This window comes from Mauremys mutica, chromosome 25 (assembly GCF_020497125.1).
Source record: "Mauremys mutica isolate MM-2020 ecotype Southern chromosome 25, ASM2049712v1, whole genome shotgun sequence".
Classification (NCBI taxonomy): domain Eukaryota; kingdom Metazoa; phylum Chordata; order Testudines; family Geoemydidae; genus Mauremys; species Mauremys mutica.
This window is the reverse complement of record NC_059096.1, coordinates 7,247,481-7,270,864: the sequence shown is the minus strand read 5'-3', so window position 1 is coordinate 7,270,864 and position 23,384 is coordinate 7,247,481. Positions and strand designations below refer to the sequence as shown.

At 58.8% G+C, this 23,384-nt stretch overlaps 1 protein-coding gene across 1 annotated transcript in view; it reads left to right on the top strand.

Annotated features, from left to right (window-relative positions):
• Positions 1 to 23,384, top strand: part of PPP1R9B (protein phosphatase 1 regulatory subunit 9B) — an 83,903-nt gene that overhangs the window by 19,622 nt on the left and 40,897 nt on the right. The window contains exons 2-9 of the mRNA XM_044999939.1: positions 4,095 to 4,227; positions 7,271 to 7,391; positions 12,987 to 13,091; positions 15,964 to 16,099; positions 18,626 to 18,778; positions 19,723 to 19,776; positions 20,867 to 21,096; positions 22,078 to 22,174. Of these exons, the coding sequence (XP_044855874.1) occupies positions 4,095 to 4,227; positions 7,271 to 7,391; positions 12,987 to 13,091; positions 15,964 to 16,099; positions 18,626 to 18,778; positions 19,723 to 19,776; positions 20,867 to 21,096; positions 22,078 to 22,174 (1,029 nt within the window). The remainder of the gene's footprint in view (positions 1 to 4,094; positions 4,228 to 7,270; positions 7,392 to 12,986; positions 13,092 to 15,963; positions 16,100 to 18,625; positions 18,779 to 19,722; positions 19,777 to 20,866; positions 21,097 to 22,077; positions 22,175 to 23,384) is intronic.

Here is a 23,384-nt window from a genome sequence, read left to right as displayed (position 1 = left end):
GCAGGCTGTCGCAGGAGAAACGAAGCGTGAAAACTCTTCCCCCCGTGAAGCCCGGGAGGGTGCTAATTAATCTGCCAGCGCGGCCGTCCGCCTGCCACCGTCCGGGCCTCCCCAGCACACACGTCCCCTGCAAAGCCTGGGGATGACATGCCTGCTCGGTGTGTCCCCCGCCATCCTTCTAGCTCCGCTCAGGCAGCGTGGGGTCCCCTCCAGGAGGAGGGATCCACCCCGTAACCTGACCCCCAGATCTAACTTCAAGGGAAGGTCCCATTTCCAGCTCCTCCATCCCTTCCTCCTGCCCTGTCAGCATCTTCCGCTTGACTCCACTCCAGCTTGGCTCCTCCACGGCCTCTGCCCACTCCCATGCCACCCATCCACGCACCACCCTGGGCAGGGACCTCCTCTGGGTGCCATGGCTGAGAACCAATCAGCTTGCCGGGGAGACAGGACCCCAAGTCAAACATGCTGGGGGTTGTAGTAATTCAGGGATAGCCGCTTGAAACTGACCCACTGGGTGGGTGCTCCCTGGCACCCTAATCTCAGAGAGAGCCCTGGCATGGGTACCCTACACTGGGTGTCACCTAGGAGTCTTTTAGCTCAGGCTGGCTTGGGCAATGTTCTAGGTACCTTTGGCACCACGAGTGTGGAGGATACTTGTCAGGAAAGTTCTCCACGCAGCCAGGCTGCATCAGGAGAGACAGGGACAGAGAGTGCCTCGCCCAGGGGACTCGGGGTGTGCCACCCAGCAGGGTCCTGGCCTAACGCTGGGTTCTAGTCCCACCTCTATCGCTGACCAGCTCAGCCGCTTTGGAGAAATCACTTCCCTTCTGTCTTGTCCGTTTAGAGTCTCAGCGCTTCTCCAGGGCAGCTTTTTACTTGGAGGATAGGGCTTCACTGCAAAGCCAAGGTGGGTTCGGAACTTGGCTTCGCTAACTTGGATTAAAATAGCAGTGTAGACCCGGCAACCTGGGTTAGCCGCTCAGTGGGGATCTGATCTATGTGTGCGTACAGCTCCTAGCACAGTGGGGATCTGATCTCTGTATGCGTACAGCTCCTAGCATGGTGGGGATCTGATCTGGGTGTGCGTACAGCTGCTAACACGGTGAGGATCTGATCTGTGTGTGCGTACAGCTCCTAGCACGGTGGGGATCTGATCTGGGTGTGCGTACAGCTCCTAGCACGGTGGGGATCTGATCTGTGTGTGCGTACAGCTCCTAGCACAGTGGGGATCTGATCTCTGTATGCGTACAGCTCCTAGCATGGTGGGGATCTGATCTGGGTGTGCGTACAGCTGCTAACATGGTGAGGATCTGATCTGTGTGTGCATACAGCTCCTAGCATGGTGGGGATCTGATCTGTGTGTGCGTACAGCTCCTAGCACAGTGGGGATCTGATCTCTGTGTGCGTACAGTTCTTAGCACGGTGGGGATCTGATCTGTGTGTGTACACAGCTCCTAGCACGGTGGGGATCTGATCTGTGTGTGCATACAGCTCCTAGCACAGTGGAGATCTGATCTGTGTGTGCATACAGCTCCTAGCACAGTGGAGATCTGATCTGTGTGTGCGTACAGCTCCTAGCACGGTGGGGATCTGATCTGGGTGTGCGTACAGCTCCTAGCACGGTGGGGATCTGATCTGTGTGTGCGTACAGCTCCTAGCACAGTGGGGATCTGATCTCTGTATGCGTACAGCTCCTAGCATGGTGGGGATCTGATCTGGGTGTGCGTACAGCTGCTAACATGGTGAGGATCTGATCTGTGTGTGCATACAGCTCCTAGCATGGTGGGGATCTGATCTGTGTGTGCGTACAGCTCCTAGCACAGTGGGGATCTGATCTGTGTGTGCGTACAGCTCCTAGCACAGTGGGGATCTGAGCTCAGTGTGTGTACAGCTCCTAGCACGGTGGGGATCTGAGCTCAGTGTGTGCATACAGCTCCTAGCACGGTGGAGATCTGATCTGTGTGTGCATACAGCTCCTAGCACGGTGGGGATCTGATCTGTGTGTGTACAGCTCCTAGCACGGTGGGGATCTGAGCTCAGTGTGTGTACAGCTCCTAGCACGGTGGGGATCTGAGCTCAGTGTGTGTACAGCTCCAGGCATGGTGGGCATCTGGTCTCCATCAGGCTCTCTAGGTGCTACTGTAAGTTAAGTAATAATTTTTTTTAGTTCATCGGCCACTTGACGAGGTGACGCTTGCGAAAGGGCCTCTGCCTTCCAAGCTGGCACCGTTGCCAGAGTCAGCGAGGGCCGGCCCGGCCGTGGGTGCTGCTGGCATCCGGGAATGGACTTGAAGCTGGCAGGAGAATGGCAGAGGCAATGCCAAGGCAGCTAATGGAAATCTTTCAGGCCTTGTTAGCCCCGAGTGGTGCCAGAGGAGGGGGTGGGGGCTGGGAATTACTAGGAGCCCGGAGGAGGAGATAAACGTTTGCTTTGGAGCCGTTCCAGCCAAACCCCCTACTCCAGGTCTTCTCCACAGAACGGGATCAGGGCCCATAGGCAAGCTGGGGTGGGACTTGCAGGTGGGATTCCCACCTCCCTATATGACAGTTCCCTCTAGGGCCAGGGGCTGTGGAGACGGAAGATTGGGGGCGGATTGGGGGTGGATTTAGCCCCTTGGTCCTTAATGGAAGGACTCGGTGCACGTCCCCAGGTGCTTGGACCCCCCGACACCGGTAGAAATGCCTGGACAGGTGGGTGGAGGCTTGATTTCTACCTGCTCAGGCTAGTGGGCCGCTGGAGCGCCAGGGTGCCTGTGCTAAAGGGGGTGAGGGGTTCCATCTGCACATGGGCATGGGCCTCTCTAGTCTCCCCTCAGCTGTTTGCTCCCCTACCTGGGGGGACCCAGAGCCTGCTGGGATGGACGCCAGGCGAGGCCCCTGCTGCGGGTGAAGGAGCCAGGGCCCTTGCTTGGCGCAGGCAGGGCCTGCGAGCGAAAGGCCCGGGGAGTACGGCAGCTCGGCGCGGCCCCACGTTGCAACCTGATCCGCCTGCTGGCATTGCCGACAAAACCCCAGCTGCCCCCTCAACAGCCAATCAGCCGCTGCCCTGGCCTGCCGCGCTCCGCGGGCACACAGGCGCCCTGCATGCTCATTCATACGCACCACCACCCCTGGGCGGCATGGGGCTGGCAGGCTCCCGGTGCCGGGGGGCGGGAGGGGACAGGCAGCCGTGTGCCCCCAGGGACCCAGCAGGAGGCGCACCCCCGTTACCGCCGGGCGATCCCATTCCCATTGTAATTACAGCCGTGGGGCCGGTGGCTTTCCGGGAGGAGAATACCTTGTCATTTATTCATGATTACACGGGTTCTTGGTAACCGGAGCCTTGGGGCAGCTCGCAGCGGGGAGCTCGGTCGCTGTGAATGCAGCCGAGCCCCGGGGCTTTGAGTCCGGCGCATTCTGGGCGCCCCGGCAGCATGTGGGTTGCGCTGAGGCAGGGTGGTCCGGTGGGGAGGAACCGGGACACCTGGGTTCTATTCCAGGCCTTGCTCTTGGGCAAGTCATTTCAGCCCAGGTCCTCCACTGTATCCAGGCGCCTAACTCCCCTTGATTTCCAGGGTGCCAATGGGCATTAGGAGCCTGAATAGCTTTGAGGACCCAGGCCGTCTCTCAGTGGCACTGTTCCCCCTTTGTCGCCCTTGTGCAGTTAGCTTGTAAGCTCCTGGCAGCAGAGACTACGGGGCCTGGCTCTCTGCGGGGCCCTGCAGGCGCTCTGGCAAGGGACACACTCGTCGGAGATCCTCACAGAACCCCGTCCTTACGGGCGGGGCGCCGAGAAGTGGGGGGATCAGCCTGGGGCCACACAGGGATTCGGGAGCTAACCCCACAGCCCAAGGCCCAGCCGCCCCTAGGTTGTCCCGGTGGCACATCCGGCCTTGTAACTGGGGGGAGCCCTTCACCTCTGCAGGGCGATGAGGCACTGGGGCCATGGGGCCACCCCAGCTTGGGAGCAGGGGCCACAGGCTTAGCTGCTGTAGGGCTGTATGGGAAGAGGGAGCCATCCCCTCGCCTGCCCGTGGGGGTGCCGGGTCCTCTCTCCTCCCCGGCTCCCCCCTCGCCGGAGGCACCCCTAACGCCCCCGCCTCGGCTCCCCGCAGGTGTTCAGCACCTATTCCAACGAGGACTACGACCGCCGGAACGAGGATGTGGACCCCATGGCTGCCTCGGCCGAGTACGAGCTGGAGAAGCGGGTGGAGAGGTTAGACCTCTTCCCGGTGGAGCTGGAGAAAGGTGAGGAAGGCAGAGGCTGGCGCTGCCCGGGCCGCGGGGGGGGCTCTCCCTGCTGGCACTGGGGAGGCTGAGGGCCGGATACTCAGTGACCCTGTCCCTGGGGCTAGGGTGGGGGGAGAGGTCGAGGGGGCCCGGGGCGTCCCGTGGGTGCAGAGAATAGCCGCAGTGGGGAGCGAGTAGGTGGGGAGCCCTTCCACCGGCCGGGGTTGTGGGGGGAGGCGCCAGCGCAGGGCGAGTCTCAGGGCTGTTTCTGACCCAGTTCAGGCCGGAGCCGCATTGAAAGGGCCTGGGCGTGAGCCTCCCGCCGCTCCATCTGACCTGGGGCACACCCGGGCCTCTGCTTCCCGTTTGCTTGCACACTCATCCCCCTACATGCACACTTGTCCCCCTACATGCACACTTGTCCCCTATCCTCACACACCCAGACACTTGCACATCATCCCTCACACACTCATCCCCCACATGCACTTCCACTTGTACACTCAAATACACACTCCCCCATGGACTCGCACACTCATACACACACTTCCCCAGGCACTGACACACAAACACTCCCCCCACGCAGCTGCACACTTACACACACACTCCACCCTGAACTTGAACACTCTCTCACACACACACTGTCCCGTGCACTTGCACACTCATCCACACACTCCACCCTGTACTCGCACATTCATCCACACACTTGCACACTCATCTATCCACCTACTCACTGATTCATCTCCTGCACAGTTGCACACACAGCCTCACACACTCATCCCACATACACTCAGACCCATCCCCTTGTGCACACGTGCACACTCAGCCTCCCTGCACTCACCCCCTCATCCCCACCCCCTCACCCCTCCCACGCACACAAAGCTGCTCACTTGTTCGCAGTTCTCACGTGTTCACCTCACACGCTTGTTCCCTTCATGCACCCAAAGTATTCAGGGACTCAGAGACAGCCTCCATCCCATCCTCGTGCACACTCATTGCTCTCTCAAACACACACAGACCCCAACACACCAATTCACACACATCTGGACACACACACATTCTTGCACACCAGTTCACACCCACCCTTACATGCACATGGCTGCGTGCACACACAGAGCATTCACACATACACACCTCCTTACACACTAATTCAGAAACAAACGTCTGTACACACAAATACAGATACCCCCCTGTGCTGCACACCAATCTGCACATGTACCCCTCCACACACACTTGCATGCATTCATACACCCTGGTTCACACACATAGCCTGCACCCCACTCATGCACACATTCCACTGTACACTCCCAGTTCACACACATACCCTACTTGCATCCGACAAAGTGGGTATTCACCCACGAAAGCTCATGCTGCAAAACGTCTGTTAGTCTATAAGGTGCCACAGGACTCTTTGCTGCTTTTACAGATCCAGACTAACACGGCTACCCCTCTGATACTTGATACCCTAGACTGTCACTCATACACACACACCACTGCACACACACACCAGTTCACACACATATCCTGCATACACACACACACACACACACAGAGCCTGAACACTCACTCATACACGCACCCCCCAGTTAACAGACATACTCTGCACACTCACTCATACACACATATCACTGCATACACACCCCAGTTCACACGCATACTGTGCACACCCACTCACTGAGTGTAAGTGAATGCACTCGTGAAAGGCTCTCCTCTCTGCCCCTGTGGGATGCTCTGAGAAGCAGGCCAGGATAGCTCTGAGATGGCGTCTGCCCAGCAGGCAGCAGCTGGTATGAACGCAAACAGGATGCTGCGGTGCTTTCAACGGGAGAGAGGCAGCACGTTGGCAAGCCTGTGTGTGGTGCATCGGTGCCTCCCCCTCTCAGCACTGAGCTCGCCCTGGGAGGGATCGACAGGGAAGAGGGTTTGAGGTTGGGGTCGGACTCACGTGTGGAAGATCCTGGGAGGAAGACAAGCTGGAGGGGGCTTGACTAAGGGATGAGGCTCCTAGGGGAATCAGTCCACAGCAAGGGGCGCATGGGGGAACCAAGCAGCTGGAGGAAATGCTGCCACCCCGGCTGGAGGGACCTGTGTCATTGGGCTACAGGGGGTCAGGTTAGCAGGGGTGGAGAATGTTTGCAGCACTGGTCGGTAGCTAAGATCCGTGCCACAAGGGGCACTAACCCACGTGTTTCTGGACATAAGCCGATCCCCTGGGGGTTGGGGATTTGCATCCTGGCAAGGCACAGGGGACAGGAAATCTCGCCTCGCTCTGAAGCATCAGGCGCTGGTTGCTAATGGAGGCAGGATACTGGGTTGGATGGGCCGGTGTTTGGATCCTGTCGGGCTACGAAAGGGAATGTTGTGACGTGTCTTACGGTAGAACCCGGAGGCCCCAAGGGAGATCAGGGCCCCACTGGGCAGGGCCCCGTACACCCAGAGTGAGAGACAGACCCTGCCTCCAAAACCCTACAGTCTAAAGAGACAAAGGGTGGACCTAGACCTGGCAAGGGCCAGGGGGAATAGAGCCCTATGAGGCTGCCCTGCCGGGCCTGGGTTCTAAGCCAGTATTTCAGAAGGTGAGAAACCAGGGTAGCTGGCCCCAAACTCTGATCTTGCAGGGAAGCCAGGCTATGGGGCTTTGCTGTGCCGGCGGGTGTGATCTGGCACTGCCCGTCCTGGGCGCTCTCCTTCACACCGACGCGTTCCTTTGGTTTCCTCTCTCTCACACAGTCACTCACCCTCCCACGCGTGCTACCGCCCGTAATTTAGCTGCCATCTGTCCCTGCCTCTCGCTGCAACAAACACTGTTCTTCTCTCCTGCGACTTCCTCGCTTTCCTCCTGCCCCCGGGGGCGGACCTGGCAAGCGCCGGAGCCCTCGGGGCCAGGCCCCTTTGCCCGTCCCGCAGCGGGTGCATCCCTGCTGCCCCGGTGCTCGCCAGCCCCAGTTCACCGGGCGTGGTGGGTGGGGTGACCGGAGAGAGGGGAGAGCGGCAGCCTGGCTCGGAGGCCCCCGGCGGCGGCCCAGGCGACCCCGTGAGGACCCCGGCTCGCTCTCTCTTGCAGACTCCGAGGGGCTGGGCATCAGTATTATCGGGATGGGCGCCGGAGCGGACATGGGCCTGGAGAAGCTCGGCATCTTCGTCAAGACGGTGACCGAGGGGGGAGCGGCTCACCGGGACGGCAGGTAAGCCTGGGGACGGCAGCGACTCTCAGGCCAGAGGGGAGCACTGCAAACCCACAGAAGCTGGCGGCGGGACTAGGAGCCGAATCCAGGTCTCATGAGTCTCAATACCAGAGTCTTAATCCCAAAACGGAGCATCCTACTGTAATGCTCAGCTCCAGAATACACGGACCCCCGCCCCCTCCAACGCACACGCTTACCTATCAATCTGGTTGTGCCCTTCACTCCCAGCAGGGGGCGCTGTAGGGAGCAGGGCAGGAGCACTAGCTGAGGGGGGTGGGGCTCTCAGCTACTCCAGTCCCCCTCTCCCAGCAGGGGGCACTGTAGGGAGGAGGGCAGGAGCATTGGCTGTGGGGGGATCTCCCATCTCCTCCAGTCCCCGCCTCTCCCAGCAGGAGGCGCTGTAGGGTGGAGGGCAGGAGCATTGGCTGTTGGGGGAATCTCCCGGTTACATCCAGTCCCAGGCTCTCCCTTTTGGAATTATTGAAATTTTGGCTGCAGACAGTACTTTGTGTATTTTGTAACTGATCCTAAGGGCGTGGTTGGGACCTTGTGTATATTGCACACCAGTCTGCTGGTGTGGTTTGTGTGTGTGTGTGAAGGGGTGGGCTGGCTATCGCTGTATCTATCGGCTTTGCGTTGCTCTTTATTTAGCTTTGTGGTGTGTGTACACATGCTGCTTTTTGCATTGTGTGCTAGTTGTGTTAGTGTGTATGAAGCACTATGTGTGTGCGTGACAGTAGTTGTGTGTGTGTGCAGCTTGTGAGTTGCAAATGAGTTGCTCACAAAGCCCTGTTGTGTTAATTATTCAATGTACCTAGGCTGCTTGTGCCTGCAGTCTGAGTTGTGTACCATCGGCATGGTAGACAAGCCTGTGTGTATCCCTGCTCTGCATATTATTCTGTGTATATCTATGCTGGTTGTGTGGTTGTAGATGCAGAATTGCCAACCCCCAAGCATTCCAAAATCACCATCAGGCCTCCAAAAATCATGAAATTGGCTTTAAAGTCATGAGATTTTTAAAAAATAAAAAAAAACTTCTTATGTTGGGCTTCTTATTGGCCTCCTTGTTTTGAGGCTGAGGGGGTGGGAGTAGCATTTTCAAGCTCTTCTCTGCAACTGGAGGAGCTAGAAATTCACTTTGTTGTTAAAAATGACATTCAAACACAATCACCTGACTCCAGGCGCTGGGGCTTTCAAAAAGAGAACTAACTCCTGCAAGACTCGGCACCGTAGTCTGTAGGCCTCGGTGTTAGTGTGTGCTGCAGCTGCTGCACACCGTGTTCTCCATGTGCTCCTGGTGAGTTGCGGGGCACGTGTCTGTGTGTTTGCAGTTTGCATCTGTAACGTATTTCTGTATTCATTTCAATGGTGCTGACTTGGAGGGCTTCACCATACACATAAGGGTCTCTGGGGAGAGCTCAATCAGACAATCTTTTCCCAGCCTACTTCAGCGCAGGCCCAAACAATCAAATGCAGGAGGGTCTCGGGTGGGTTGCCACTGACACCCGTGCAAAGTGGGTATGTTCTGATCTCTGGCTGCCTCGCAAAATTACCAGTGCTTCTGTGTGTGGGGACACCGACATGGATTTAAACTGAGTTTATAATGGGTCAGTTTGCACTGGTAAAGCTAAACCTACATAGGCCAGCTATAAAGGGATGGCAACTCAATCACACACTAGTAGACAACGCACACATGCACATAAACACACAATATGCACTCACCCCATTTGCAGGTAAACACCTCGAGCCATGTACCAATACACCGAGAAACCCATGCAACCCCCCCAGTGCAAACACAGCCACACACACACACACAGAGAAAAGACATGCTCATGCTCCAACACGTCCCCTTATGTTCACACACACGCACATCCTCAGAAACACAATCACAACCACATAAAGCTGTACCAGTTTTGACCAAACTGGTGCACAACCAGTGTGGCCGCTGGTAGACCAGCTCTCGCTTCGCACGGGGGTCCATGGTGAAACGAAGGACGGGGACAACAAAGGATCCAGCCCAGAGACAGAATCAGGCCCTTTGTGTCACACACCCACAGGCATTGGGAAATCACAGCGAGTTTCACGATGAAAGGTTCTGCAGAGCGAAGGGGAAACGTTGTTTAAAATGGAGACACACACGTCAGTCTCAGTGGCCGGATCAGATTAGCCCAGTGGGGGGCTGTCTGTACGTGTTATGTGGTGTGTTTGTGTGCAAGTGTGTTAGGGGAGTTGTATTAATATACATTTGTCCCTGTTTAGGCAGGAGCTGTGGACTGCCATTTCAAGTGCCAGGTCACCACGCCACTCACTCAACTTCAGCTTGGCTCTGTCATGGTCTCGATAATACTTAGTCTGGCCAGGGGTGCAGGGGATGGGACTAGCTGACCTCTCGAGGTCCCTTCCAGTCCTGCGATTCTACGATGCTACGACTGGGCCGAGCCAAACCCGAGTCCTCTGTGACCTGGTGCTTAAAAGCGGCTGACGTGCCTCCCTTCCCCTCAGCTCCGCAGCGTGGTATATGTGTGTGTGTTTATGTTGCTGAGTCTGTATTTGTGCGACTGTAAGCGGAGGTGTTTGCACAGGGGTGTGTGTTTCTGTAGGAGTGGGCGTGTTTGCATGGGGGGGCTGTCTACATAGGCATGGGTGGGTGTGTATTTGTGTATGGGTGTGTGTTTTATGTACGTGGGCGTGCCCGTTGTGTTTCTGGATGTGATTGTGTACTGGGGGCGCATAGAGGGTGTATAGATGTGCATGGGTGGGTGTGCATTTGCGAATGGGTGTGCGGGTGTTTGTGTGTGGGCGTGTCCGTTGTGTTTCTGGGTGTGTTTGTGCACTGGGGGGTGCATAGGGGGTGCATAGATGTGCATGGGTGGGTGTGCATTTGCGAATGGGTGTGCGGGTGTTTGTGTGTGGGTGTGTCCGTTGTGTTTCTGGGTGTGTTTGTGCACTGGGGGGTGCATAGGGGGTGTATAGATGTGCATGGGTGGGTGTGCATTTGCGAATGGGTGTGCGGGTGTTTGTGTGTGGGCGTGTCCGTTGTGTTTCTGGGTGTGTTTGTTACTGGGGGGTGCATAGGGGGTGTATGATGTGCACGGGTGGGTGTGCATTTGCGAATGGGTGTGCGGGTGTTTGTGTGTGGGCGTGTCCGTTGTGTTTCTGGGTGTGTTTGCGCACTGGGGGGTGCATAGGGGGTGTATGATGTGCACGGGTGGGTGTGCATTTGCGAATGGGTGTGCGGGTGTTTGTGTGTGGGCGTGCCCGTTGTGTTTCTGGGTGTGTTTGTTACTGGGGGGTGCATAGGGGGTGTATGATGTGCACGGGTGGGTGTGCATTTGCGAATGGGTGTGCGGGTGTTTGTGTGTGGGCGTGTCCGTTGTGTTTCTGGGTGTGTTTGCGCACTGGCGGGTGCTTAGGGGGTGTATGATGTGCACGGGTGGGTGTGCATTTGCGAATGGGTGTGCGGGTGTTTGTGTGTGGGTGTGTCCGCTGTGTTTCTGGGTGTGTTTGCGCACTGGCGGGTGCATGCCCAGAGCAGGGTGCAGACAGTGGACGGCTGTAGAAATCTGAGCCCCGGTAATTAAGCCGCCAGGAGAAAGTGGCTGGCAGGGAGTGTGAGCTCCTGGCCCCAGGCAGGGACTCTGCGGGGAGCCGAGACAGCTCTGTGTGTGTGTTTTCCATCCGCTGGGGCTCTGGGGTGAGAGAACATCCCAGGCTGGGGTTTGGGGATCTCAGGCCGGGCCTGGGGTACACGGGAGCTCCCCAGCACTGCCTGATGCCTGGGTCACTGCCCTTGCTGGGGGCCGCCACTGGGACACCCCCCTCCAGTACCAGGGAACATCACTGACCTATACGAGGGTTCCCGGCTCAGCTACTCCCCCGTTCTGGAGCCATGGCCCGAGCCCCCGCGCCCCACTCCAGGCCGGGCTAGGGCTGGCAGATCTGTGGGGTCGCCATGTGCCCCCCTCTCCCCAACTCTCTTGGTCTCGTGAGCGAAAGGGGGGGGGTGCCTCCGGGGGGAGGTGGGGGATGGGGCTGGCTTTACAATTTGGGACTCCCCCAAGGAGGCTGTTCTGGGAGGCTCCCCCCCATCCTAGCCAGCTCTCCTGCCCCACACATCCTTCCCAGACCAGCCTGATCCAGCCCTGCCGTCCAGGGCCGATCCGCCCCTCAGCTCCCCCTTGGGCCACGGGCTCTGGGGCTCCCAGATACCGCTTCTCCCTGGAGGGGACACAAGGATGCTGTACCCTCGTGAGGCAGAGGCGGTGGGAAAGGGCCGGGGTGCTGGCATGGCTGGAGCGTGGGGGGCGCAGCTTGATGGCAGGTTCACCCCCTCTGCTGCCAGGCAAGCTTGGGGCCCAGTACGCTCCTGGCACCATCTGAGAGCCTCTCCGCGGCCTTGCTCTGTGTGCGCCGCTTAATCTAGCAACCGGGAGTTTCCTCCCCTGACCGCGCTGGCCATCCCCGGCTTCCTGAGCCCGGGGAGCAATGTTCCTTCCTCTTTCTACTGCGCAGAGAAATCTCCCATTAACCCTTGCCAGTGTGGGGAGGAGGGGCCAAGCCCAGAGACAGGGGCCCTGTTGGAAGCGGATGGCACAGCACTGGGGTGATTTAGCTGCAGTTACGCTATCGGGGAAGGGCAATTGGCCCTCATGCTTCTGGGCATCATCTGACCGCCAGCCGGGCAGGGCTCAGGAAGGAAATCTGCCTACAGGGCAGTATGGGGGGTTGATTTTATGCCTTCCGGTGCAACATCCATAATTGGGCACTGTGGGAGGCAGGGTGCCAGACTACACGGAGAATTGCCAGCTTTGGTGTGGCAGGAGACACGACGGTGAATTAGACGGGTCAGTGATTTGATCCCCTATTGCACGTGCCAGGATAGGGGACTGGATGGGCCAGTGGGCTGATCCTGGAACAGGAACCAGGATACAGGGCTGGATGGGCCAGTGGGCTGATCCTGTAACAGGGACCAGGATCCAGGACTGGATGGGCCAATGGGCTGATCCTGGAACAGGAACCAGGATATGGGACTGGATGGGCCAGTGGGCTGATCCTGGAACAGGAACCAGGATAGGAGACAGGATGGGCCAATGGGCTGATCCTGTAACAGGAACCAGGATACAGGGCTGGATGGGCCAGTGGGCTGATCCTGTAACAGGAACCAGGATAGGAGACAGGATGGGCCAATGGGCTGATCCTGTAACAGGAACCAGGATACGGGGCTGGATGGGCCAGTGGGCTGATCCTGGAACAGGAACCAGGATATGGGACTGGATGGGCCAGTGGGCTGATCCTGGAACAGGAACCAGGATACGGGGCTGGATGGGCCAGTGGGCTGATCCTGGAACAGGAACCAGGATAGGTGACTGGATGGGCCAATGGGCTGATCCTGGAACAGGAACCAGGATACGGGACTGGATGGGCCAATGGGCTGACCTAGGTTGGCAAGAGATCCGGGGGGGTTGGGAGGGCACCATCAGCTCAGACAGCTCGTGGGCCTGTACTGATCTGAACACTGCCCCCAAGCCCACCGCACCCTCTGCCAAAGGCCCCTCCCTCCCTTTCCATCTCTCACTCGCCTTCTCCCTCCCCTAGGATCCAGGTGAACGACCTCATCGTGGAGGTGGACGGTACCAGCCTGGTGGGCGTGACCCAGAGCTTCGCGGCCTCGGTGCTGAGGAACACGAGGGGCAGAGTCCGGTAGGGGAACGGGGCGCCGCCTGCTTGCCATGAGCCGGGAACCGCGACAGTCGGGGGGCCCCGGGGGAGCAGACCACCCCGCTCCGAGCCCGGCTGGTGGGTGCCCCAGGGGAGGCTGCGCTGGGATTTGCCACTTCCTGCCGCCGGCCAGCGAGGTGGAGTCTTTGATCTTCCCTAGTCTGGCCCCCTGGCTGTAAACATGGTGGCTCCACCCACTTCTGTGTTGTGTTTGCTCCCCAGTGGGGTGGGAAGGGTATAAAAGGGGGTGATGCTCTAGCGAGGCCCCGCCCACTCTCCAAAGCCCCGCCCCACAATTCCAGACCAGCTGGGTTTTGCTTTTTCAACCATCAGCAATGACACGGTTCACCTTGTAAATGGCATCATTACACTTCAGAGTCAACGCACCCCACTGCAATTCACGGGGGCTGTTCACACCTCTCCGAGGCCAAGCTGAAAGGTGAATCTAAACTGCCCTGCCCTTCTCCCCACCCTCTTTAGCGTGTAAACGACACTACCACAGGCGAAGCTGACTGGGCTGCTGGGAAGGGCTTATAGCGGCCAGCGCCGGGTGGTTCCGTTCCTCCGCCTGTTTCATTTTACTGGAGGCAGGAACGTGGTTGGGTTTGATTGTCACCCGCTACTAGGATCCTCTGCTTGTGCCATCCCAAGGGGTCGGGATGCCACAACCAGGAAGGTGGACTCCACCCTGCCAGCACCCTGGTAGCCATGCTGGCAACAGCGGGGTTGTGCCTGCGGGCGAGAGGGGAATCCAGCGGGCCTGGGAATACGGGATTGCTTTGAAATGGACGTTGCTCCAGCTTTGGGTCCAGGTCCGGGAGGCCGGGGCCCAGCGCAGGCGACAGCCGAGATTCTGTGCTGGGCCTCCTGGAGCAGGGCTGCCTAGGCCCTAGTGCTATCCCTCCGCATGGGCGGGGGGTTGGGATTTCACGCCCCATTCAAACACCCTCCGTGGACTGCCGAGACCCAGACTCAGTGCCCCAGGAGCTGAGTGTGACAGTCAGGGATCCCCTCTCTGTGTCCGTGTTTGCCACAAGCCCCACTCTGGGTCTGCCTGTCGTAACAGCTCCAGCTCTGTCCCCCCCGACTGTGTATCTCCTACAGCCCCGTAACATCTACTGTGCATCCCATGGCACCCCACTGCGTATCTCCTACAGCCCCATAACATCTACTGTGCACCCCATGGCACCCCACTGTGTATCTCCTACAGCCCCATAACATCTACTGTGCACCCCATGGCACCCCACTGTGTATCTCCTACAGCCCCATAACATCTACTGTGCATCCCATCGCACCCCACTGTGTATCTCCTACAGCCCCATAACATCTACTGTGCACCCCATGGCACCCCACTGTGTATCTCCTACAGCCCCATAACATCTACTGTGCACCCCATGGCACCCCACTGTGTATCTCCTACAGCCCCATAACACCTACTGTGCACCCCATGACACCCCACTGTGTATCTCCTACAGCCCCATAACATCTACTGTGCACCCCATGGCACCCCACTGTGTATCTCCTACAGCCCCATAACATCTACTGTGCACCCCATGGCACCCCACTGTGTAATTCCTACAGCCCCATAACATCTACTGTGCACCCCATGGCACCCCACTGTGTATCTCCTATAACCTCTAGTGCACCCCATGGCACTGCACTGTGTATCTCCCATGACCCTGATAACCTGCACTGCACACCCCATAGTAATCCACTGTTTAGCTCCTGTAGCCCCATAAACTCCACTGTGCCGCCCCATAGTCCCCCACTGGGTAGCCCCTGGAGACCCCAGGGAACATCCCCAGTGCATCCCGGAACATGGGTAACATCCCAGACCACCCCCACACCCCTCTCTCCCTCCCATCGCACCCTGTCCCTGCCCCTCAGATCCCCTCCCACGACCAGCAAGGGGCCTGCTGGGTGAAAACCCAGCGTCCCCCCGCACCAGGAGCGGGCCGAGGCGGGCAGGCCGTGGGAGCGAAAGAGGAAGTGAGCGATGCTTGGAGCAGCTGAGGGGAAGCACGGGCCCGCGGCGTTTCCGCCTCGCTGCAGGGCTGTTTGCAGGAGGGCCCTGCTGACCCCTTTATCTCGCCCCGAGCATCTCAGGCTCCGCCCTTCCTGGCCGGGATCAGCGCGAGGGGCCGGGGGCCGCCCTCGCTCTGCGCCCGACACCCGGCTCCGGATGTTTTCGCTCAAATATCTATTTTTAAAATAACCAGCCTAAAATAAACCCGCCCACCAACGCAGCGACGTCAAGCCAGCGCAGCCGAGCCCGGAGCGCAAACCTAGCGCATGCCCGTCCCTCCGCACCCACGAGTGGGGCCGAGCCCACCAAGGCGTGGGCGAGGCCTGATTGGTTGGGGGGGGGTCGTGGATGGGGGGAACGTTTGCACCTCCTTGTAAGCGGGCTGGACACTGCAGTCAGGTGGGCAAGGAGATTCCAGCGGGTCTTACCCTGAGGCCTGTTCCCATCCCAGCTTTCATGGGCAATGGGGAGGGGCGGTGGTCCTGCCCCCCTGAATCCCGGCTTCACCCCCCCCACCCTCTAAAAGCCCTGAGGGGTGAGCATCCAACAGGGTGGGGAAAGGGGTCGGCAGCTGACGGTGGTGGGCAATGGCTGGGCACGGCACGAGGCCTGGCTCTCTGCTGCTCCGCCCCGTGTCCCGGCGTTGAGAGCCGTGCGGAGCGGGTGCGAAACGTCACCCGCCCCCCGCGGCAGCCTCGCTGCAGACGCAGAGGAGAGGCACAGGGAGGAGGACGGGGCCTGCTGGGATTAACCAGCAGCAGCTCTGCCTCCGGGGCACAGGGGTCCTCCTAGGCTGACCCGCTGGCCTCGTGTCCGTTCCTGGCGCAGGTTCCTGATTGGGCGGGAGAAGCCGGGCGAGCAAAGCGAGGTGGCCCAGCTGATCCAGCAGACGCTGGAGCAGGAGCGGTGGCAGCGGGAGATGATGGAGCAGAGATACACCCAGTACACGGAAGAGGATGAAGAAGTAAGAGGGGCATTTCCCGGTCGCCTTTGGGCAAGGGCTGGAGAACGGAGCACGCGCTGGGGGTCCTTGCAATCCCGTCCTCCCCCGCTCCAGTACAGGCCCCCAGGGAGACTCCTCTGCTCCCTGGGGTCAGAGAGGAATCCAGGCTCCAGGGCTAATTAACCCCATACTTAGTTATTCTGCAGTGGCACCTAATGGCCTCAACCAAGATCAGAGCCTTCATGTGCTAGGGGCTGTACGTACCCAGAGGGAGAGCCAGTCCCTGCCCCAGAGAGCTTCCGGTCTGAATAGGCAAAGCAGACAAAGGGTGGCGGGACTCCCCCCAAGATCACCCACTAGATACATCCCGGGTCTCCTGAGTCCCAGTCCCGTGGCTCTACCCACTAGTCCATACTGCCACCTGTGCAGGTGCACCAACAAACCCACTGATCCTCCAAAGAACCCGTGTCCTAGCTTGGCTGGGGCACCTTCTCGTGAGATGAGAGGGGAATTCAGGCTCCAGGCCCATGCCAATCCAGATGTCCCCATTCCCTGCTCCACCCGAGCCACTGGCCGTATCCTGGAGAGATTGCCCTGCCCACGGGCATTCACCCTTGTGCTTCCCCCACACACCACACTGCTCCGCATCAGCCTGTCTCCAGGCTGCGGCGGGGCCAGGAGAACTGACTCACCTGCCTGTGTACCAGGAGCCCAATGAGACACCATCGACCTGATTCATTGCCCCGCCTCTCAGGTTGTCATTTTCCTCCAGTGAAAAGTGGGGGTGAAACGCCCCGGACTCCGCCTGGAAGCACTTTGCACTGGTGTGAGTGACGCATGAGGTGCAGGGCATTGGAGTATCAGGCCCCTGTGTCTTAATCGCTGGGCGTACTGCCGCAGCCGAGAGAAATGCAGGGTGCAGGCCCCTCTCTCCTGTTCCCAGGGCTGTGCCTGTCTCTCCCGGGCGGCGGAATGTGGCAGCCTCCAGGATTAATGGGCTCTCCTGGCAGGGTCCCTGGTGGGCTTGTGTTGTGTGGGAGAGGAGTGGAAAATGAAGGAATTGCTCCGTTCGAATGTCACGACGTCTAATTATAACTCTCGCTCTTAGCAAGCGCTGTGCAGCAGGAGCTCTCAGAGCACTTTACGATGGAGCGCAGCATTGTGATCGCCATGTGACGCAGGGGGAAACTGAGGCATGGCACGGGGCTGTGACTTGCCCACGGTCACCCAGTGGGCCAGTGACAGAGCCAAACAGACCCAGGCCTCCCCGAGTCCCAGTCAAATGCTCTGTCCAGTAGCACCAGCTCCTTCAGGAAAGCGGCTGTTATTGGTCCAGGTCATCACCTGGGCTAAACCTGCAGCATTGACGTCAGTGGAGCAAGCTGGACAGCAGCTGGGATCTGGCCCACTCGTTATTATTAAATAATTGCACTGCCGGGATGGGGGGCGCTCTTCAGGGCCTCTTTGTGCTGGGTGCGGGACAGATCTGACAGATCCTACTCTCTCTGCTCCAGTCCCTTCCTGTCGTTAACCGGTCTGTGACACTGGTTGATTTCAGCAGCACACGTCTCAGGGGCCTCCGACAAACATTATCGTCATAAGTTGTAATAATGACGTGTCGAATTATAGCTACTCCCTGCCCCTCTGTGAAATACCTCAACAGACACGACTCCCGCCTCTCTCCTGCCAGCCCCCCCGCCCCGCACACCCATGGGGATTCTCAAAGCGGCCTAGTGGAATTAGGCACTTGATGCCCATTGAATTTGATTTCAACAGGAGTTGTGTGCCTAAATCACTTAGGCGCCTTTCAAAATCTCGACCCGCATCAATACCACTGCAGGCGCACAGCTGAGCTGGTGGCTAGCGCGTGGGGCTAACCGTCAGGATGTCCTCAGTTCTCTTCCCGGCTCTGCTGCTGAGTCACCTTAGGCAGCTTGCTGGATGCCTCAGTTTTCCCAGCTGTGAAATGGGGTTCATAGTTCCCTGCTTCTCGGGGGGTGTTGTGAGGAACAGGGGCGCTGTCTCATGCCTTTGGGAGATTTTTGTTGAGGTCTCCAGCCATTATAAGAGCTAGCACAGTGGGTCCTGGCCACTCGTCACTGTGAGAATAGAGGTAATAACGATTTGTATTCTGGTTGCGCCTGGATACTTCAGCCGAGATTGGGACCCCGTCGTGCTAGCACTGGGCAGGGCAGGCGATTGTACCTGTCCCCAAGGCATCACATTCTGGAGAGGCCCCCGCCCCATGTTACAGATGGGAACCGGGATGGTGCAGCAGCGGCCCCAGGTATGCAGTCTAGGGTGTGAGCAGCAGAGCTGGGACCTGACCCTGAGTGCCAGCCAAGTGCAGAAACCACCAGGCCGTCCTTTGCCTCTGCAGGTTAAGTTTGCACAGGGAGGGGGGCTGGGTTTTAGGGCTCTGGGGAGCGACGGTGGTGGTGAGGGGGTAGCTGCCGGCGCTATGAATGGCTTTGGTCTGGGAGGTGCTAGATTGGGGGTGGCTCGCAGGGAGGAACCTGGCCAAAGCTCCCGGTTCTGTGCCTGCAGACGGGCGAATATGCTACGGATGAGGACGAGGAGATGAGCCCCATGTTCCCCAGCAGCGAGATGGCCATCGAGGTCTTCGAACTGGCTGAGAACGAGGACATGCTGTCCCCCGTCGAGATGGACCCCGAGAAGCTGGTGCACAAGTTTAAGGAGGTAAAGGCGGGGGAAGGGGAGCTCCCCGAAGACACCCGCAATCGGAGTGGGGGGAGGCAGCAGTGTGAGTGTGTGTGTGCACTGGGGTGTGTTTATTCTTGTGGGAGCGTGTACATGTCTGTATGCGGATGCATATTTGTGTGTGTATGAGTGCACGGGTGGCATCGGTGCATGCGCGTGTCCATGTGTGTGCCTGGGGTCAGAGTGCATGTGAGTTTGCACCTGTGTGTGTATTCACAAGTGCAAGGCTGTCTGTGCATACTTGCACGTGTCCATGTGTGTCATGGGATAACGGGTATCTGTTCATGCATGGGTGTGTTGCACAAGTGCATGGGTGTGTGTGTTTCAGTGGGGGGGTGCACGCGTGTGATTATTTTTATGCGTGTGGTTATGGTGCCCTCTAGTGGCTAGAAGCTCTGTCTGTACGCTCTGTCGAAGGCAGCCCAGCCGCACCCCCCGGGCTGCAGGGTCTAAGCACCGACCCTAGTTCTGCACAGCCGACTCCTCTTCTGGCACTCCGGCCCTGCCAGCCTGATTCTCCTCTCCCACTGGTGCCGCTCCGCTGGGGTCGGGAGAGTCACGGTAATGCAAAGCCAGCTGAGGCTAGAGGAGAACTGGAGCCTCGGCACCTTGTGCTGAAGTGCAGCCACCTCTGAGGTGGAGCACGCTGTTGCATCACCACACAGCAACGGCCCCCGACAGCTGAGGGCAGGGATCTGGTCTCCAGCTGACACTGCATGGTGTTGTGTGCATGGGGGGGGGATTCACTGCAGCACCGTGTCATGTACCCCTGGTGGGGGTGTTGCCAGGACTCTGGGGTTCATATCTTGACTCTAAGGGAAATTTACTGCTTGCAAGTGGCCGGGGCTGAGGGCGCCAGGGCAGTGGCTAGGGCTGGCATCTCCCTGACTGCAGGGCGTAACCGTGCCGTTGCTCTCTGTCAGCTCCAGATCAAACATGCCGTCACCGAGGCCGAGATCCAGCAGCTGAAGAGGAAGGTGAGCTGCGGAGAAGGGGCCGTGTGTGTGGTGGGAGGGTCCCCTCCTTGGGCTCCCTGGTCCCATTAGGCTTCACCCGCCGGATCCCGGCCAGACTGGGCTGCTGGCACCTCCCTACTCTTCTGTTCCCTCCTTTCCCCTACCCGGCATGGGCTCTGTCTGCTCTGTCGTGGGGTCTTCTGGTTTCCTCCTCGCTCTCAGTGTGCCCCGTTGTTTGCACTGCCCAGTGACGCACAGGCGTGGAGAGACACAACCGCACACACACACACGAGCACGCACAGACACCCCACCGCACACGCTGACGTCACCACACTCACAATAGCGCACAGCCGCACACACAGACAGAACCAATCAAGCATAATCTCACTCGCAAATACCCCCACGCAACTACATATGCAGCACACAAAGACATACACAAGGATGCACAACCACACACCGAGACAAGCACACACAAAGACACAAGCACACACACAGATATATAACCATGTGCCTAGATACAACACCGCTCAACCAGACACACAGAGAGACAAGCACACGCAGAGACACAAGCACACACAGAGATATACAACCATGTGCAGAGATACAACAGCACACAACCAGACACACACAGAGACAAGCACACACAGAGACACAAGCACACCCACAGATAAACAACCATGTGCAGAGATACAACAGCACACAACCAGACACACACAGAGACAAGCACACACAGAGACACAAGCACACCCACAGATAAACAACCATGTGCAGAGATACAACAGCACACAACCAGACACACAGAGAGACAAGCGCACACCTAGAGACACAAGCACAAACACACAGACACACAACCATGCGCTGAGATACAACAGCACACAACCACGCACTCAACCAAAGACACAGGTCCACAGCGCCAAAGAGACACAACACACACCCATACTTCTCCCAACACTCCCTGCTGCTGGGGTGCATGTGCTCCCCCATCTCCTGCCCCATGCAGCCCCTCTCTCCCCAAATGCCCCTCATCTCCCCTCCCCCACCTGTCACCCCCCAGCACAGTCTCCCTTACCCCTCTTCCCCTCACCCTGTGCGCTGTGGTCTCTGCTCCCAGCTGCAGTCCATTGAGCAGGAGAAGGCTCGCTGGCGAGCCGAGAAGGCCCAGCTGGAGCAGAGCGTGGAGGAAAACAAGGAGAGGATGGAGAAGCTGGAGGGTTATTGGATGGAGGCCCAGAACCTGTGCCAGGCAGTGGATGAGCACCTGAAAGAGACTCAAGCCCAGTACCAGACCCTGGAGCGGAAATACAGCAAGGCCAAGCGGCTCATCAAGGAGTATCAGCAGAAGTAAGGCCGTGTTCTCTGTCCCCTGTGGATCTTCCAGATCCCCATCCCCCATGGATCTCCCAGGACTAGTGATCCCAGATCCCCATCCCCTATGGATCTCCCAGGACTACTGATCTCAGATCTCCATCCCCTATGGATCTCCCAGGACTACTGATCCCAGATCCCCATCCCCTATGGATCTCCCAGGACTAGTGATCCCAGATCCCCATCCCCTATGGATCTCCCAGGACTAGTGATCCCAGATCCCCATCCCCTATGGATCTCCCAGGACTAGTGGTCCCAGATCCCCATCCACTTTGGATCTCCCAGGACTAATGATCCCAGATCCCCATCCCCTATGGATCTCCCAGGACTAATGATCCCAGATCCCCATCCCCTATGGATCTCCCAGGACTAGTGATTCCAGATCCCCATCCACTTTGGATCTCCCAGGACTAATGATCCCAGATCCCCATCCCCTATGGATCTCCCAGGATTAATGATCCCAGATCTCCATCCCCCATGGATCTCTCAGGATTAGTGATCCCAGATCTCCATCCCCCATGGATCTCTCAGGATTAGTGATCCCAGATCCCCATCCCTATGGATCTCCCAGGACTACTGATCCCAGATCCCCATCCACTTCAGATTTCCCAGGACTACTGATCTCAGATCTCCATCCCTTTTGGATTTTCTGGGACTAGGATCCCAGATCCCCATCCTCTATGGATCTCCCAGGACTAATGATCCCAGATCTCCATCCCCTATGGATCTCCCAGGACTAGTGGTACCAGATCCCCATCTCTTATGAATCTCCCAGCTCTAGCAATCCCAGATCCCCATCCTCTATGGATCTCCCAGAACTACTGATCCCAGATCCCCATCTCCTATGGATCTCCCAGGGATGGGGGTCTGTATCCTGCCCAGTTCAGAGAGTCCCTCGGGTTAGGTGCTGGAGCAGCGGCCGGGCTCTGGCCTGACGGCTCACCCCATCCCTCACAGGGAGATCGAGTTCCTCAAGAAGGAGACGACCCAGAGGCGCGTCCTGGAGGAGTCGGAGCTGGCCCACAAGGAGGAAATCGACAAGCTCCAGGAGAAGGTGGGCACCAAGGACCAGGATACGGGGTTCCCCTGAGGCAGCAGAGCAGGAGATTGCAGAGGAGAGGGGCCCTGGCTGTGACTGGATGGCTCGGACGGGGACTTCCAGCGGACCAGAGCTGGCTTTGGCAGGAGCCAGGGGTGGGGCGAGGAGGGGGCTCCATCTGCCTCGTCTGCCTTCTCCATGACAGCGTGGGCTTGATTCCTGTGCGATGGGCACCGGGGCACGCCAGATCCTGTGTTGGATGTCAGGGCACGCCGGATCCTGCGTCGGTGCTGGTCACACTGAATCCCGCAGTGGGTCACACCGGATCCCATGCCGGGTGCTGGATCACACCGGATCCAACAGTGGGTCATGCCAGATCCTGCGTCAGTGCTGGTCACACTGGATCCTGCGGTGGGTCGCTCTGAATCCCGTGCCGGGTGCTGGATCACACTGGATCCCACAGTGGGTCACGCCAGATCCTGTGCTGGGTGCTGGATCACACTGGATCCTATAGTGGGTTGCGCCAGATCCCGCACCGGGTGCTGGATCACACCAGATCCCACAGTGGGTCACACCAGATCTCATGCCAGGTGCTGGATCACACCGGATCCCACAGTGGGCCATGCTGGATCCTGCGCCGGGTGCTGGATCACACCGGATCCCGTGCTGGGTCCTGCATTGGTGCCCAAGTCAAGACTCCAGGGCACAGTTTTGCAGCTGAACATCTGTGTGTGTGTGTGTGTGCATGTCTGTGAGGAGGGGTTCCCTGCTGCAGAGCATGGGATGGTCAGGCAGCATGGGCCCGTGGGGGGGCATCAGCGGTTTGCACCCCCTCTCCTAGGGCTCCCTGTGCTCACAGTGGTTGCTCTGATTGGCCCCGGCTTGGTACCCTGACTTCTCTCTCTCTCCCCGGGGAGTGGCTGCAGCCCTCCGCTGCGGTGCAGGCCCAGCGCCCCCCGCTGGGCAGCGTGGGTGGAGGCAGGCAGACGCCCCGGTTGTAGCTCAGCAGGAGACATAGTGACGTTTGTCTGCCCTGCCCCTGCCGTGCTCGTGCCCGGTTCCGCAGGGCACACGGAGGGGGAGCTGCTGCTGGAGGGGGCCGAGGTGGGACGCAGGCTGCAGGCCGGGTGCATTTTCAGTCCCAAGCGGGGGAGAGGGGTCGCGGCACAGGACCCAGGAGGCAGAGCTGGGTGGGCGCGGAAATCGGGCTTCACCCCTTCCTCGC